At 32.1% G+C, this 18,017-nt stretch overlaps 2 protein-coding genes across 4 annotated transcripts; one reads left to right on the top strand and one right to left on the bottom strand.

The window, feature by feature from the left end:
* The first annotated feature begins 1,879 nt into the window (after window positions 1-1,879).
* On the top strand, window positions 1,880-2,461 carry LOC131183070 (uncharacterized). Its single transcript, XM_058152922.1, has one exon. It carries the CDS (start codon window positions 1,880-1,882, stop codon window positions 2,459-2,461), a length of 582 nt encoding a protein of 193 aa, XP_058008905.1.
* A 5,028-nt stretch (window positions 2,462-7,489) lies between these two features.
* Window positions 7,490-17,756, bottom strand: LOC110648493 (uncharacterized). Of its 3 annotated transcripts, none has more exons than XM_021802744.2 (6): window positions 17,494-17,756; window positions 16,184-16,324; window positions 15,993-16,088; window positions 8,546-8,649; window positions 8,306-8,442; window positions 7,490-8,021 (listed from the first exon to the last, which is right to left on the bottom strand). In XM_021802744.2, the coding sequence occupies exons 2-6, from the start codon at window positions 16,241-16,243 to the stop codon at window positions 7,939-7,941; spliced, it is 480 nt and encodes a 159-aa protein (XP_021658436.1). In that variant the 5' UTR covers window positions 16,244-16,324; window positions 17,494-17,756; the 3' UTR covers window positions 7,490-7,938. The 3 variants fall into 3 exon arrangements, with proteins under 3 accessions (XP_021658436.1, XP_021658435.1, XP_021658437.1); XM_021802743.2 differs by having other exon boundaries at window positions 17,543-17,744; XM_021802745.2 differs by having other exon boundaries at window positions 17,499-17,744.
* Window positions 17,757-18,017: the final 261 nt, after the last annotated feature.

Genomic DNA, 18,017 nt, shown 5'->3' on the forward strand with positions numbered 1-18,017 from the left:
AACATTTGAAATTTATTGAAATAAGTTAAGAATATTAGTAATTAAAAATATTAGAAATTAAATAAATGAGTAAGATGACCTAAAATAAATTAGAATAGTTATTTATTAGAAAAAATCGAAATGAACTGGATCGATATTAAAATTTAGTTATTATGAAATAATCTGAGACAACCTAGAAAGTATTGAGAAAATGCTAAAAGATTAGTAAAGAAAATTATAACATACATAAATATTGCAAATATGACTTACATAATAATATAAGCATAAATTTATCATTTTTAGATCATTTTTCTATGTACATTATTACTGTACATTGACAAAATAAACACTTCCAAAGAAAACTAAATTAGAATAAAACATATTAAATTTTAGAAACCGCATGTGAAGTATAAATAAATCTTAATTATTTGAATTATGTTTTATTTCTATCTTTATTTGTATATTATTTCCTTGTTATATTATTGCACTACTAAGCAGCAATGCTTAGCGTGATGGAATTGTTTATAAAAATATTAAGATTTTGGAGTATATAGATTATATTTTATATTTTATATAAAATGCTTAAATATTGTATTGTAATGTATATTATGAACAAGTAATTAATAAGAATGCGATGTAAATTAATTAATTAGTTTTTTCATATGTAATTAATTTATATATCATGTAAATTATGAAATTTTGTAATTATTTTGTAAATTATGTAAATTAAGGAAATTTGAAAACTTTGCTTATGTAATTTGAGAATGTTTACATATGAATTGAGTATGATTGGAAATGTATGGAAATGATTATGAAATTGAAATGTATGGATGAGATTTGAAATATGAGAAAATTATGAGAATGATTGATGAGATAATTATGATTAGCATGGATAAGATTTTATTTTGAAAATATTGTTGAATTTCAAATAGGTGAATATTAAAGATAATAAAATAGGAAACTCAAAAATAATTGATATTTAATTAAACCAATTCAAAATTATTAAAAAAAATAAAATAAGATAAGTTAGTGTTACACTCTCCTCGCTTCCTGAATATGGCGGCGACATAGGTCTCAAGGAAACTTTTCATCAACCATCCCAAAGTTCCTCTGAGAGATTGATAGAGAGGCAGAAGAGAGAAAGGTTAATTGGTGAAGAATATGGGCCCCCTCCTAGTTTTCATAACCCTCTTAATTTGATTTGGGTTTACGGGCCACAGCCTACTCCTGAAGCCCTTTTTAGTATTAAAGGGAAAAACAAGCTAAGTAAGGATTCATTGCTGTCCCCCAACCCGCAATAGGCCACAGCCCAGACCCAAGCTTTATCTTCAACCCATAAATCTTCCTGAGCCAGCCGTAAATTAAACCTGGCACCATCTTGTCAACTCATTGACATTCCAAAAGAAGCTTTAGGTCCAGAGGAGTTTTTCTCTTTGGATCAATTGGTTTTAATGGCTTTGGATTTATATGGCCCAATTGACAAAACTCAACCAGGAACTAAAGGGGATCAAGTCCAACAAAAAGAATAAAAGTGTGTAGCCCCAAAGACTAAGAAAAATTGGAAGAGATTAGCCCGAAGCACATCAGAGATAGTTTTGCAAGAATTGCAACAAGATCAAATAGCGAATTCTAACAATGAAATCAGGTAGGAAAGTTCGGGAAAGAGAATTTTGGTGCAAGATGACCAAGAAGCACCACCAGCAAAGCTCAACAAATAAGTTTCTTCTTCTGAAAGGGTGGAGGCAGCCAACCCCAAATGGCCCCACCATGCCCAATGAAGATTCTTGGTTGGAATTGTCAGGGTATGGGGAATCCCCTGACATTCCATAATTTGAAAGGGATAAATCAATCCCATTCCCCATAAATGCTCTTTTTGATGGAAACTAAGAATACAACAACAATGGTTAAAAAGAAATTGAACAGGCTTGGTTTCTTTGAACTGTATTTTGTAGATCCTCAGGGTCTTTCAAGGGGCTTGTGTTTTGCATGGAAGGAGGAGCTAAATGTCTCTGTTATAAATGCTGAAAACTTTTTCCTTCATTGTAGAATTGCTAATTTGCAGCTTAATATTGAATGGGATATTATTTTCCTTTATGCTAGTTGTGATGATGTTTTACGGGAAAATCAGTTTAATCTTCTTCTAAATTACAAAGCTAATGTTGTTGATTCTTGTATTATTGCTGGAGACTTCAATTCAGTATTTTCTATTCAAGAGAAATATGGAGGACATGATGTTGCTCAAGCTAAAATCAGAATCTTTCATAATTTCATAAACCAATGGGGTTTAATTGACATGGGTTTCATAGGGGCGCCAACTACTTGGAATAACATAAGAGAGGGATTGGCAAACATCAGAGAAAGACTAGATCGCAGCTTAGCAACTAGTCCCTGGCTACTTCATTTTTCTATGGCTATGGTGATGCATTTAGAAGATCGAGGATCTAACCACAGGCCTATTCTCATTTGCACTACCCCTTCCTAACCCAAAGCTAACAAGAGATTCCATTTTGATAGCCGATGGAAAGATATGCCAGAAGCTGAACGGGTAATTTCAGAAGCCTGGAGGATAGACGCAACAAGCTCTAAATTGTTTAATATGGCTGTTAAATTAAAGAATTGCAGGGGTGCTTTATGGGAATGGAGTAAAGCAGTACATCAAAACTCTGGCATGCGCATTAGGCAATTACAAGATCAACTTGATGAAGCAAAGAGAGCTTCTATCTCCTGGCAGGCCAAAGAGATTAGGAGGATAGAGAAAAATCTTATCTTAGAATTAAAAAAGGAAGAGCAATTTTGGGCACAGAAAGCAAGACAGGATTGGCTTCATTTAGGGGACAGAAATACGGTTTTCTTTCATGCCAAGGTAATTCAACGCAGAAGGAGAAATTTTATTACAGGGTTGAGGGATAACCATGGGAACTGGAGGTATGGGCAGCTGGAGGTCACACAAATTGCTATAGATTATTTTACAAGAATTTATGCTTTCAGTTGTCCAAATATCTCAGTTGACACTTTCCATAATTTTCAACCAAGAATTACAAAAGCCATGAATGAGATCCTCATTGCCAAAATTTCAATAGCGAAAATAAGGAGAGCTACTTTCTCCATAAACCCTTTTAAAGCTCTAGGAGATGATGGGTTCACAGCCTTATTCTATCAACAATATTGGAATGTGATTGGCAATGACCTTTGTTTGGCCGTGTAGGAATTCTTTCGATCAGGTAAGATGTTGAAGGGCTTTAATCATACTATGATTTCTCTAATTCCCAAAGTTAAGAATGTCCAATCCATGAAAGACCTGTCCGATTGGCCTTTGCTCAGTGTTCTATAAGATTATCTCTAAGATTCTGGTCCATAGATTACAACCTTTTATGGATGTTATAATAGGAGAAGAGTAGAGTGCTTTTACTAAAGGAAGATTAATCTCTGATAACATTCTCATCAGTCACGAGCTCATGCACAATTTGCAACAACGTAAGAAGGGGACTAACTATGGGATGGCAGTTAAATTGGACATTAGTAAGGCTTATGAGTGTATAGAGTGGAAATATCTCTCTTGTATGCTCTTCAAATTTGGGTTCCACCCCAAATAGATCTCATGGATTATGGAATGTGTCACGTCAGTTATTTATTTCCTTCATATCAATGGGCACAAAACGGGGTTCATCCGTCCCAAGAGAGGTATAAGGCAGGGGGATCCACTTCCCCCTTATCTATTTTTTATTTGTGTTAAAGGTCTTTCTCATATGATAAAAGCCTCAGGATTGTCTGGTCTTATTATTTTCCATCAAGGCCCAGCTATCACACATCTTTTGTTTGCGAATGATTCAATAATCTTCTCAGGAGCAACTAAGGAGGAAGCTACTATGATTAATATCATACTTAGAGAGTATGCTAAAGAGAAATCGGCAATTGCTTTCAATACAAATACCCCTGCTATTGTCAAATAAGATATTGCAAATATTCTGAATATTTCCAATGTGAGTGGTCATGATTGCTTTTTAGGCTTACCGTCACACATTCCTCGGTCAAGAAAGCAAGCCTTTGCTCAGATTAAAGAAAAAATTCAGAATAAAATCATGGGGTGGAAGGAGAAGCTACTTTCTTAAGGGGGGAAAGAAGTTCTGATCAAAGCAGTTACTCAAGCTATCCCAGTCTATGCAATGTGTTGTTTTCGCCTTCCTACTTCTTTATGCAACAACATTCAAAGGTTAGTGGCTAATTTTTAGTGGGGTCAACAAAAAGATGAGAGGAAAGTGCATTTGGTGGCTTGGGAGAAAGTGTGTGAGCCCAAAAGACAAGGAGGTATGGGATTCAAAGAGATTCAGAGCTTTAATATGGCCCTGTTAGCCAAGCAAGGATGGCATCTTCTCTCCAAACCAAATTCTCTTCTAGCTCGTCTACTGAAAGGAAAATATTATCCTTTCTCTTCATTTATGAAAGCTCAGCTAGGACGGAATGCATTGGCAGGCTAACAGAGTATCATGTGGGGAAGAAGGGTTTTGGTGAAAGGAGTTAGATGGAATATTAGTGGTGGTAGCTCGACCTTATGCAAATTAGAATGCTGGGTTCCTAAGACTTTTCCTAACCCTCCTAGAGTTATTCCCAATCATAACGGTGGTGTGGGTTTCACAGCTCATTAACAATAATACTGCTTCTTGGAATGTTCAAGCATTGAAGGAAAATTTCCATGTTGATGATGTGGAGAATATTTTATCTATTCCTATTAGCATCATTAGGGGGGATGACAGTCTTGTTTGGCATTTTTCCAAAAAGGGGATGTACACGGCAAAGTCAGGCTATTATGTTGCTCGACGACTTCTACAGAACTCTAGGAGTGAAGCGGTTGTTGGACCAGGTCCTACTTCACAGGCAAATCAAGCATCTTTCTGGAAGGGAGTTTGGAGCTTAAATTTACCCCAGAAATTATCCATATATTTATGGAAAGTGTTGCAGGAATAACTTCCGGGAGGGGTATTTTTAAATAGACGCTTTCCCAATATCCCTAAGAGTTGTCATTTTTGTGGGGAGATAGAATCCTTGAAGCATATCTTCCTTTAGTGTCCGAGAGCAGTTGAAATATGGGTAAATTCTCCTTTAAGACTCAAATCCTTATTACTCACGGGTAATAATATGGCCGACTGCTGGATTGAATTAACTTCATTCATGCAACATCAGGAGCAAGGGAAGCAAATGACTTTGTTACTAGTGCATCTTATATGGGCTATTTGGAAGAGCAGAAATGCTCTAATCTTTAATCACTGTCTGTTAACATATCAAGAGGTAATTTCCAAAGCAATTACTTTCTACGAAGAGTTCCTAGAGCATCAACAGAATCAAAGTACACCTCCTCAATTAGAAGATCAACAGCTTTCCATTTGGACTCCTCCTCCTATTGGTTTCATAAAGTTGAATTTTGATACTGGGGTCAATATTAGAAGGAAGTTGGGAGCTATAGCAGTTATAGCTAGAAACTATGCTGGTCATATTATTTGCTGGAGCTGCAAAAGATTTCGGGGAATTGTTGATCCTCTAACTCTGGAAGCTTTGGCTTGCCGAGAGGCAATTCAACTTGCCATTATCAAAGGGTTCTCTCAAGTTCTAGTAGAGGGAGATTCTAAATCAGTGATTGAGATGGCAAAGGGAGCAGCAACAACTTGTGACCTTCAAGGAATCTTTAATGACATATTAGTTTTCTCTTCTGATGTACCTCATATCTCGTTTCTATTTGCTACTCGTATATACAATAGACCTGCTCATAGCTTAGTGCAGAAATATTTGCAGGATGACTCCTTTATGGTGAATCCAATGGAGCAATTGTACTTTGTAACTCATTCTCTACCTTGCTAATGGAAATATATACTTGCCAAAAAAAAAAAAAACTCAAACCCTTAAAGTTGAAACGGAATTCAAGGACTACTATAAGCCTATTTGGGATTGTTGATTGAGGAAATTATTTTTTAAATATATTAATTAAAAAATAATTTAAAATAAAATTTACTAAATTTTTATTAAAAAAATATTAAAATAATAAAATAATTTTTTTATAAATTATTTTTTACTAATATCTTTTTTATTTCTCGAAAAACAATTTTGATCCTTTTATTTTAATATCAAACATGCACTAAGTTTAATTTGATATTAAAGCACATTCAGTCCTAGAAAATTGGAGTACATTTTTGACAAAAATTTTTAAGAAAATCAAAAAAATAATTTTTTTAATTTTTAAATAAAAAATTGAAAATTCAAGTTATTTTTTATTATTTTTTCTTTATAATAAAAATTATAATTTTCAACTATTTATTAAATACAAAATAACGACATTTTTATGATCAAAATCATACTATAATTTTTTATAATTAAATTAAATAATTATTTAAAAAATATTTATTAACAATGATAAAATAAATTAATCATATTATTATAAAATAATGAATAATTCACATTAAAAAAATTAATAATAAAATAAAATTTAAAAATATTTTATAATGATATATGTTTTAATTATGAAAGATATGAAATTTTTTTATTTTTTTAATTAAAACATTTTTTTTATTATTTTCAAGTGGATATATTTTTCATATTTTCTTGTAAAAAAAATAAAAATTTGAGTTTTTTAAAAAATAAAATATAAAAAAATTATTTTCTACAAATAAACAGGCACCGTAGAGGCTGCATGAGTCGCCTTTCCCCATTTTTTGTTCGCATGTCTTGGTTCAATTATCCATATATTTTGTTTTTTTTCTCATTTGTCTAGTTTTGGGCATTTATGAGCATAATATATCTACGTGTGCTATTTATAGACCAAAAAATTAAATCACATGTTTGTTAAATATATTTTTATTATTAATTTTTCTTTATAATAAAAGTAAAAAATAATAAGAAAAATATTTTTTAAAAAATAAATCAAACATTATCTAAATATAAATAAATTTATTGGATTTTGTATTTCCATCACAAAATTTTATGTGATTGATAATAGAAGAAGAAGGAGAACCAGATGGACAAACACTTCCATCACTTAACCATTTCCTCTCTTCCTTGCCTACCAGTTCCTTTCTTTCGTCTCCAAAAGTCCCAACAAAAATCTCAATTCGGTGGCATTGTGGGTCGGGTTGCAAACAAAATCAAAGAGGGCTAACTTATACAGCCATATCCCTATTTTACACGAAACGCCCCACGCTGGTAGATTCTAAGAGGGTTGATTTACACAGCTTTATCTCCATTTTGCAAATAGATTGTTTCCATGACTATATATATATATAACAGCAACCAGAACAGAATCTTGATTGCTTTTTTAACAATTGTCTTACAGAAGAAGTGAACAAAGAGGCTAAACGATTAACAAAATTAAATATAAGAAACCAATTACTTTACCCAATCCTAAGTTAAATAGTAGAGACCTACTAATGATTATGAACTAATCTCAAGGTGCAAATAGTAATTTACCTGATCCTAAGTCAATTTTGCTTCTATTAGCTGTCTTTCCCCAGTTCTACAAAACCATGGCTTCGACACATCAGTGTGCTCTGATTAAAATAAATCTCTAGTTACAGCAACAAAACCAGCTGCTCAAAATGCATTATTTAATAAGTCAGCTCACATGATATTTGCTAGTACTAGTAGCTAACAGCATACACTTTATAAAAACTATTACTCGAGAATATTAGGATCAGCATATGTGGCTATCATCTCAAAGAGTACCTATATTTTTTATTGGCTAGAGAGTGAGAGAATCTGAAACACAGTACTTGCCACACACAAGCCAGCAGTGATGATCAAACTACGGATAGAACTCATTTATCCATTCGTTCAACTTTCAAAAATGCACTAATGAAAATAAAACTAGATGGCTGAACTCACAAAATCACTGTTCTACACATCTAGCTTATGCGACTCATGTTCCTGCAACTTCCATTAGTATGTTTGATATCCACTACTAACTTGAACAAGATTTCTTCAAAGGTCAGGCATGCCCTTCCCAGTTTTAGCATCATAAGTCCTCTCCAACACGAGATCCATAGGAGTATCCTTAGGACCAGCTGCCAAAAGAGAAAAAACAGTCAAGTAATTAGAGGCAAGTACTTATAACATAGTAATAATTTTAGGCTTTATATTAATTCATAGATGGCTGTATATCCCTTCATCATTACTTCTGGTGCAAGGTCATTCAAAAAAATAAAATAAAACATGGCAACTGCTATGCTTAAGCCAAACATCTAAAGGGTATGGTCTATCATGCCTCCCAATAAATGCAGCAAAAAGAAAGGCTTAAATGCTGGCTGAACAAGTCTCATTAAAAAGGCGATAAACTTTAGTAACATACCTACAGTAGGTCTTGGTGTTGTCCTAATCTTCAAAATCTCAGGACGAGGAATTATAGACCCAGATGCCCCTTGACCTCTAGAAACTCTCACTTTGATACCATCTTCTAAATATCTAATTCCAACCTTGCAAGGTTTCCTGCACAGTTTCGCCATAGTTTTGAAATCTAACTTCAAATATAAAACAAAATTAAAGATAAATTGCTAAATATTGGTGATCAAAACTTTGATTCCAACCATACCCAGTGACTGGATCAAGAACTTGAACATTTGAGGCATGAAGTGGGGCTTCAACTGTAAAGATCCCCCCTTCATGACCTTCACCTGCTTTGATGTGCTTTTTCACCTGCAACACAAAAGAAGAAGATGATGGGTGTTTTAAAATAAAGTAAATCTTCATTCTGGAGGACAAAATCATTAACCATAAAAAGAAATCCACTAATCCATTTCACTTCTAGGTGATAAGAAAATACACATATCAAAATTAAGCTCATAATTCACAGAGGAAAAGGCTAACAAAAACGCATAAGGAAAATTATTAAGAGAACAAAAAGAAGATTATATGCATTGAACAAAACATGGTGCCATGACTTCTTGAATTGATGGAAAGGCATTACTGCCAATTTCTTCTACCTGCAAATTTTTTAAGTTGAACTTCGAAACCATAAAAGAATTAACATCTACCATGACATTTAGTTCAATGAGTAGATCCTATACTCACCTTGATTTTTCTCTTCATCAAATAAGTTAATATGATGTAAAATGCTATAAGTAGGAAAGAAACATCATATCCAAGAAAAAGTAATAAAGCAAAGAAAGAATCTTCAGATTGGCATTTCAATATTGTGTAGTAAAAGCATCTAAGTACAAGCAATCAAATTTACTAGCACATGTAAGATTTTACCCGTAATTAATATTACTATACGGGTCAAAATCAATTCCTTTAATGTAGTCCAATATTAATTGATATTTATTTTAATTAATACAAATCCTAATTGTACAAAGATTACTTTATTAAAGTAAATCCTAATCGTATATGGATTACTTGACGGACCTACTAGATTAAATCTTAGAGATAAATGATGGTCCTCTCTCTACTCATAAGATCACACATATTCTCTTTCATAAAGTAGGAGATATTAAAGTCATCTCAAGAAAATTTTCCATCACTAAAATTTTGTGTGTGAATCAAGAAGGGTCAAGAGGGAGAAATCAATTTATTGAATCAAAGAGTCTCTCTCAATTATTACCATGGCTTAATTAAACTCCGCATCAGATACGCTTTCTAGATCTGTGAGAATTTATTTGTTCAAGATCCATTAATAGGGTGATAGTTGAATCTTATTATCTTATAATCTATTAGGGTGGTATCAGAGCCCTAAGTTTTGAACAATTAAATTTCTTCACTAAATTTATAATGAACATAATGTCTATTTTTTTATGTTAGATTTGGGTAGAATTAAAGTATAGATCTTAAAAGCTTAAAGTTTAAGAATTAATGATTTAAAATAATAATAATAATAATAATAATAATAATAATAATAAAAGTTTAAAGTTAGCCGAATTTCATTAAGATTTCATGAAATTGAAGAACAGTTACGGGAATTTCACGGAAAATCGTGTTCAAAGGAAAATAGCTAAAAAAAAGGGTAAAATTCTTGAATTTGGCCAAATACAATTTGGCCATAAGATCAACAGTGTTGAACATGAATTGAAGTTTGGAAAGTTGATTCCCTAACGAAAACGAAATTAAAAAATTATTATTATTATTATTATTATTATTATTATTATTATTATTAAAGTTTGACCTAAACTTTATATGAGTTAGAATAACACAATAATTTGTGTTGTAAAGGGTATTTAATTGTTCCCATTAAAGAGATTAAATTATGTTCTTTACCCAATATAATTAAGAATTATAGTTAAACCTAATTATTGAATAAATATTAGGTTTATTAAGAAATAAAATTTATATACATGTCTTCTAATATTTATTTTAGTTTGTTAATCATCAAAGTGGCCAAGCTAAAATAAAATAAAAATAATAATTTGTTACTCAACAAAGTAGCCGAACTATGAATGATATATATATATATATATATCCACACTAATAAATGTCTATGATGAAAAATGGATTAATTGATACCCACTATTCATTAGAACTTAAGGATTTTACCCAATGGTAAATCAATTATTTTATAAATAGTGAAAATTATGAGAACGAAAATATTTTATCAAGTATATAATGGAAGTCCAAAGACAACATGTATATTTTATATAAGTTAATTATTGTCCAGTTAAGTTTAAAAGCATTTAATTTATGATAGTATATTATAGTATCTACCCAAAGGAGAACTACAGCATACTCTAATTGTTTAAATTGTCTGAATCTATTTTAATTTATATATATATTATCTTACAGCTATTACTCTTCATTCGCAAGCTTCATCTGTTATTATATTCAATGGGCTAAACTTCTCTTAATAATGTGAGCAAGTCAAGTTCTATTTAGGCGTATTGAACTTGACGTGGCATTATTGTAACACAAACCTACTGCTATTACAGATACAAGCAGTGAAGAAGAGAAGTTGTACCATAAGCAATGGGAATGGTCAAACAGATTAAGCCTTATGTTTCTGCAAATGACTATTGCTAATAACATAAAGACAACAAATTCACAAACTGAAAATGCAAAAGAATACCTTAATTTTGTGAAAGAATGATTTCATTCTGCAGACAAGTCACTCGCTAGTACTCTAATGGCACAACTCACGACCATGAAGTATAATGGGTCGAAGAGTATGCATGAGTAAATTATAGGGATGAGACATATTGCAGCAAGGCTAAAGACCTTAGGGATGGTGGTGGTGATTCCTTCTTGGTGCAGTTCATTCTGAACTCACTACCTCCTTAATATGGGTCATTTCAAATTAATTACAATACTATTAAGGATAAGTGGAATGTTAATGAATTGGTCAGTAAGTTAGTTTATGAGGAACCGAGACTAAAGAATCAAGGGACTCATTCTGTCAACATTATGGGTCAAGGAGTTGGTAAAGGACTTAAACCAAAGGCCAATAAGTTTAAGAAGAAAAAGAAAGGATCTTCAAATAGTTCTCAAGTTGAGAAAAAAGAACAAATGGTAAATAAGTATCGCTTCTGTAAGAAAGTAGGACACTATCAAAAAGATTGCCTAGAACGTAGAGCTTGGTTCAGAAAGATAGATAATCCTTGTGCTTATGTATATTTCGAATCAAACTTAATTGAAGTTCCTAAAAATACTTAGTGGCTTAATTCTGGTGCTACTACTCATGTATTCAACGTAATGCAGGGATTTCTTATGATCCAAACCACAGACCTAACTAAAGACTTCTTATTTATGGGGAACTGAATGAAGGCTCCAATTGAACACATAGAGACTTACCGTTTGATCTTAGATAGTGGTTACCACTTAGATCTTTTACAAACTCTCTACGTACCTTCAGTTTCTAAGAATGTTATTTCTATTTCAAAACTTGATGAATCTGGGTTTAATGTTAAGTTTGGATATGAATGTTTCAATTTATCTAATAATAATAATTCCATTATTGGTTCTGGAATTCTTACTAATAGTTTATATAGGCTGAAACTTGATGATCATTTTGCCAAATCCTTGCTTGTCACTCATAGCAATGTTGGTGTTGGTATTAAGCATAGCAGACCGAATGAAAATTCTGCTTTCTTGTGGCATAAGAGTTTGGGTCATACATCCAAAGAAAGATTAGGAAGAATGGTAAAGAATGAGATTCTACCGATTCTAGATTTTACTGATCTTTTTGTGTGTATGGATTATATTAAGGGAAAGCAAACCAAACATAATAAGAAGGGAGCCACAAGAGGCAATCAGCCTCTTGAAATTATACACACTGATATATGTGAGCCTTTTGATGCTTCATCTTTTGGTGGTGAAAAGTACTTTATTACCTTTATTGATGATTTTTCACATTAGGGACATATTTATTTGCTTAATGATAAATCTCAATTAATAAATACATTTGAAGCGTACATAAATGAAGTTGAAAGGCAATTAAATAGAAAAGTGAAAATAGTAAGGTCAAATAGAGATGATGAATACTATAGAAAACACACTGAAATGGAACAATGTCTTTGTTAATTTGCAGAGTTCTTAGAAAGTCGTGGCATATATGCACAGTATACTATGCCAGGTACTCCTCAACAAAATGGGGTGGCGAAAAGGCAAAATCGAACTTTAATGGATATGGTTAAGAGTATGATGAATAACTCTTCTTTACCTATATCTTTGTGGATGTATGCACTTAAAACCGCTGTATACTTGTTAAATAGGATTCCTAGTAAGGCAGTCACAAAAATACCTTATGAATTGTAAACTGGAAGGAAACCTAGTATAAGGCACTTGCATGCTTGGGGTTGTCGAGCGGAAGCAAGAATTTATAATTCACATGAAAAGAAATTAGATTCTCGAACGATAAATGGATACTTTATTGGTTATTCAGAGAAATCCAAAGAGTATAGGTTTGATGTTCCAAACCACAGTCCGAGAATTGTGAAAACTGGTAATGCAATATTCCTTGAAAATAGTGAAGTTAGTGAGAGTGTTGAGAGACAAGATGTAGATATACAAGAAATTAAAGTTGATTTTCATATACCTATTAATGTTCCGATATCCACTCTTACTCCACATTTTGTTCCAGCAGTAGTTGAAGGACCTAACAATGCTACACAACATAATGATGAAACACATCCTAAAAAAGCTAACCGACAAAGAGCTAATGAAGGTGAACTACAAGAAATACCATTAAGAAGATCTCAAAAAGAAAGAAGATCGGCAACTACTAATGATTTTGTAGTTTACTTATAAGAGTTAGATTTTGACATAGGAATTAATAAAGATCCAGTTTCTTTTTCACAAGCTATAGAAAGTAATGAGTCTGATAAGTGATTAGATGCCATGAAAGATGAGTTAAAATCCATGGAACAAAATAAATTATGGGATCTCGTTGAATTGCCTAAAGGATCTAAATGAGTTGGGTGTAAATGGGTCTTTAAGACCAAACGCGACTTGAATGGCAAAATCCAACAATATAAAGCAAGACTTGTTGCTAAGGGTTATACTAAAAAAGATGGTGTTGACTATAAAGAAATATTTTTACCAGTCTTAAAAAAAAGACTCATTAAGAATTATTATGGCATTGATAGCTCATTATGACTTAGAGTCGCACCAAATGGATGTGAAAACAGCCTTTCTAAATGGAGAACTTGAAGAAGAAGTTTATATGGACCACCCTGAAGGTTTCTCAGTTGAAAGAAAAGACCATATAGTGTATAAACTTAAGAAATCAATATATGGACTTAAGCAAGCTTCCCGTCAATGGTATATTAAATTCAATGATACCATAAAGTCTTTTCATTTTAAGGAAAACGTCGTTGATCGATGTATATATCAAAAGATCAGTGAGAGTAAGTTTATTTTCTTAACTCTGTATATTGATGATATCTTACTTGCTGCAAATGATTTAGGCATATTACGTGAAATTAAAATTTTTCTCTCAAAAAATTTTGAAATGAAAGATATGGGAGAGGCATTTTTTGTGATTGGAATAGAAATTTTTTATAATAGATTACAAAGATTGTTAGGATTGTCTCAGAAAGCCTACTTTGATAGAATTCTAAAGAGATTTAATATGCATAAATGTTCAGCAGGAATTGTTTCCATACAGAAAGGGGACAAATTTAGTCTCAATCAATGTCCAAATAATGATGTGGAACGTAAAGAAATAGAATCAATTCCTTATGCTTCAGTTGTGGACATTTTGATCTATGTCCAAACCTGCACAAGAACCGACATTAGCTTCGCCGTTGGAATGCTTGGCAGTTATCAAAGCAATCTCAGAATTCATCACTGGAAAGCTGCAAAAAAAGTTTTACGATACTTTCAAGGAACTAAAGATTACATGTTCATTTATAGGAGATCTAATCATTTAGAAGTGATTGGATACTTAGATTCAGATTTTACTGGATGTGTTGACAGTAGAAAGCCTACTTTTGGCTACCTGTTCCTATTAACTTAAGGGGCAATTATCATGAAAAAGTGTCAAAAGTCTATTATTGCTTCATCCACTATGGAAGTAGATTTTATGGCATGTTTTGAAGCCACAATTCATGCATTATAGATGCGGGACTTTATCTGAGAACTTAGGGTAATCGACACTATTAGCAAGCCGCTGAGAATTTATTGTGATAATTCCGCAGCAGCATTTTTCTCCAAGAATGACAAATATTCCAAATGTGTCAAACATATGGAATTAAAGTATTTTGCTGCCAAGGAAGAAGTTCAGAAATGAAGAGTGTCTATTTAGCACATTAGTACTGATCTCATAATTGCAAATCCATTATCTAAAGGTTTACAACCTAAAACATTTAAAAAAACATGTACTTAGAATGGGTCTTAGTTGTATTAATTAATGATGGATTGGCTCTGACACTCTGAACTCATTGATGTGTTTTCTAACATATATATCAATAGATTTTCTATTTTCACGTGATATTTTGAGTGAATGTTAACAGGAAAAATCTTTTAAGACATTATTGTGGACCATGATGTGATATACATATATCTATTATGAACCTACTATGATAAGTTGCTAGTGTTGTGGTATATGGAAGGAAGTATGTGATTAAACAATGTCTCACACTTAGTGATTTATTATAGGAAGATAATTATGAAGTATATTATGAAAATGATTTGTTTATTTCATACGCGCCAAATGTTTATATTATTAAAGTTTATATCACTTAATTATCGTGCCAAGTGGGAGAATGTAAGATTTTGCCCAGTAATTAATATTACCATATGGGCCAAAATCAATTCATTTAATGTGGCCCAATATTAATTGATATTTACTTTAATTAATACAAATCCTAATTATACAAGGGTTACTTTAATTAAAATAAATCCTAATTGTACATGGATTACTTGATGGATGTACTAGATTAAATCTTGGATATATATATATATATATAAGCTGGTCCTCTCTCAACCCATAAGGTCACACACATTCTCTTTCATAAAGTTAGAAATATTAGGATCATCTCAAGAAAGTCTTCCATCAACAAAATTTTGTGTGTAAATCAAGAAGGGTCAAGAAAGAGAAATCAATTTATTAAATCAAAGGGTCTTTCTCAATCATTACAATGGCTCAATTAAACTCCGCATCAGGTACGCTTTCTAGATCTGTGATAATTTATTTGTTCAAGATCCATTATTAGGGTGATAGTTGAATCTTATATTTATGATTCACATTATATTTATAATTATTATAATCTATTAAGAATTATTTTACAGCACATTCGTAGGAAAAAAAATATGTAGGTGATGGATGAGCACCACATTGAAAATCAAACAAAAAGGATCGATACCAACCATTACAATCAAGACAAAATTTAATTCCCAAATTACAAAGATATATCACTTCTACTTGATATAAAACATTCCTTAGAAACAAACATACCAAAATTATCACCATAGCGAAGTCCTTGGCAAAAATATTATAATTCACATACCTTAAGCATCCCAAAAAATAAACCATTATAGCTAAAAATAATCCAAAACAGAAATTAAAAGTACTCAAATTAGTTACTTGAAGCACAAGATAGAAATTAGTTACTTACCAGATTTTTTCCCTCAACAATAACACGATTTTGAGAACGAATGACACGCTTAATAACACCAGTCTCACCTTTATCCTTGCCCCTGATTATCATTACCTACGAATTTAAATTATTAAAGAGAAAACGAAAAATTATTAATCAGCATTAATGAAAAGCAAGGAAAGGAAGTGATTTTATGATATGATTCTTACATTATCTCCTCTGAGTACTTTCCAGTGCCTAATTAGTTTTTCTGCAGCTTTCCAACCCATTTTCAACTATGAATGAGAACTAAGACCTTCACAGAAGTACCGGGACTCGAGTTGCGCGAAATAGCAATTTCACCAAAACCCCTGAAATATCAGTAAAACCCACAAGAAATGCAAATTTAAAATCAATGTGTTACAAATAATTTGCATTGCTATTATATGCTCACTTCTAAAGTTGATGTCCTTGTCGAACGGTCAAATTTTGATGTATTTTGTTAGTTTTATATGGCTATATATTATTTTTACTCAATTTCTAGAATCCATAATGAATCTTAGGATTCAATTTGATTCTTGATTTCCAATTCACAAAAATGAGGATTTTGAATCTTGATCTGACAACTCACCAAATGAACTAAACATTATAAAATCTTGCCAAGAGGAAAAAGTTCAAACAACAATTGCATAAATATGACAGACAGCGCTATAATAGTGATACTGAAATTGCTACAATCTTACATGCCAATGGCATCCATTGACAAGATATACACTTGCAAGCAATGACTGACTAAAAGGCACCAAAATCAATATTTAAAACAGGTTTATCAAAAAGTCAATGAATACGGAATGGCTCAAAACTGTTATGGATTATGAATGTTACCAATTTTTATTCATAATTAATAACATTAGAAAATACAGAAATAAATATGCATAAACAATGTTATTAGGATACAGAGTTACAGACCTCATGATCCATTCTTGACAATGTTCAGTTATCCAAATTTCTAAGAGACTTAACTCTCTAACTCCGTCACCGCTCTAGAATTTCCAGAAAAAAATCCTTAGTTTTTCTCAATATTTTCTGAATTAATGAAAGTTCTCCTACCACAAACAAGGATAGGCACCATATCCAGAATGTTTAGGTTATCAATGCAACACATAAGAAAAAGAAGCATCTTTCGTCAGGGTGGAGTTGGGGGAGAAGATGAACTGGACTACACAAATTAAATAAAGGAAGAAAAAGCAGCAAAATCATAGCTAACCCAAGAAGTATTAACATCATTCAGGATTCAAATCCAATATTAATTCATAGAATTACATTGAGATGAACATTTGGCAGTCAATCTTCTAAATCTAAATAAAAATACACAAGAGAGCTTCAATCCAAGCAATCCAAATATCCAAGTAGCGTTTAAACCCTTGATTCCACTTCACAAATTTTATAAATCCATGTCACCTAAATTTCAAGCTCAGATTGAAGTTCAAATTCAACAAAGTAACGCTGTTAATGACCTTCCTAACCAAGCACAAATCACCTAACTGCAGATGTTGTTTTGTTCCTTTTTAATCCAAGACAAAGCTAACCTTCTTCCTATATGCCGTGGGTCGAAGCACAGAAGTTGAAAGGCGAACTTTGTGAAGGACAGCAGCAGCAAGGGTCGACAGCAAGACACTTGCTCACCACTCGTCGAGCCAGGACTGGCACCAAAGGAATCAATCTCCACCCAAAAATGATGACAGACTAAAAGAAAGGGCACAAAGGGATCTAAACCCGGCGGACGGAGGGGAGAAAGTGGAAAGAGAGTTGGGGAAATTACAAAGAGGTACCTGTAATTTTGCACTTTTTTTTTAAGTCAAGGCTTAAGGTTATCTTTGTGACAAAAAAGAATTTTGTAATTTTATTCTTAAAATGAGACTTTTCCATTATTACTATTAAATTTTTAATGATGTGATATTAAATATTTAATTAAATTAATTATAAAAAAGGGGTCTCATTTGAAAATTAAAAATTGAAAAAATAAAAGGAAAGCAAATTAGATTCATGGGTCCGATTTAGATC

The sequence above is a fragment of the Hevea brasiliensis genome, chromosome 1 (genome assembly GCF_030052815.1).
Source record: "Hevea brasiliensis isolate MT/VB/25A 57/8 chromosome 1, ASM3005281v1, whole genome shotgun sequence".
Lineage (NCBI taxonomy): Eukaryota > Viridiplantae > Streptophyta > Magnoliopsida > Malpighiales > Euphorbiaceae > Hevea > Hevea brasiliensis.

Excerpts from the sequence above, each read along its gene's own strand:
- LOC110648493 (XM_021802744.2), bottom strand. The coding sequence starts at position 16,243 with ATGGGTTGGAAAGCTGCAGAAAAACTAATTAGGCACTGGAAAGTACTC. Across the intron at positions 16,089-16,183 it reads AAGTACTCAGAGGAGATAAT|GTAATGATAATCAGGGGCAA; the intron begins GTAAGAATCATA and ends TTAAATTCGTAG. Across the intron at positions 8,650-15,992 it reads TTGTTGAGGGAAAAAATCTG|GTGAAAAAGCACATCAAAGC; the intron begins GTAAGTAACTAA and ends TTTGTGTTGCAG.
- LOC131183070 (XM_058152922.1), top strand. The coding sequence starts at position 1,880 with ATGGTTAAAAAGAAATTGAACAGGCTTGGTTTCTTTGAACTGTATTTT.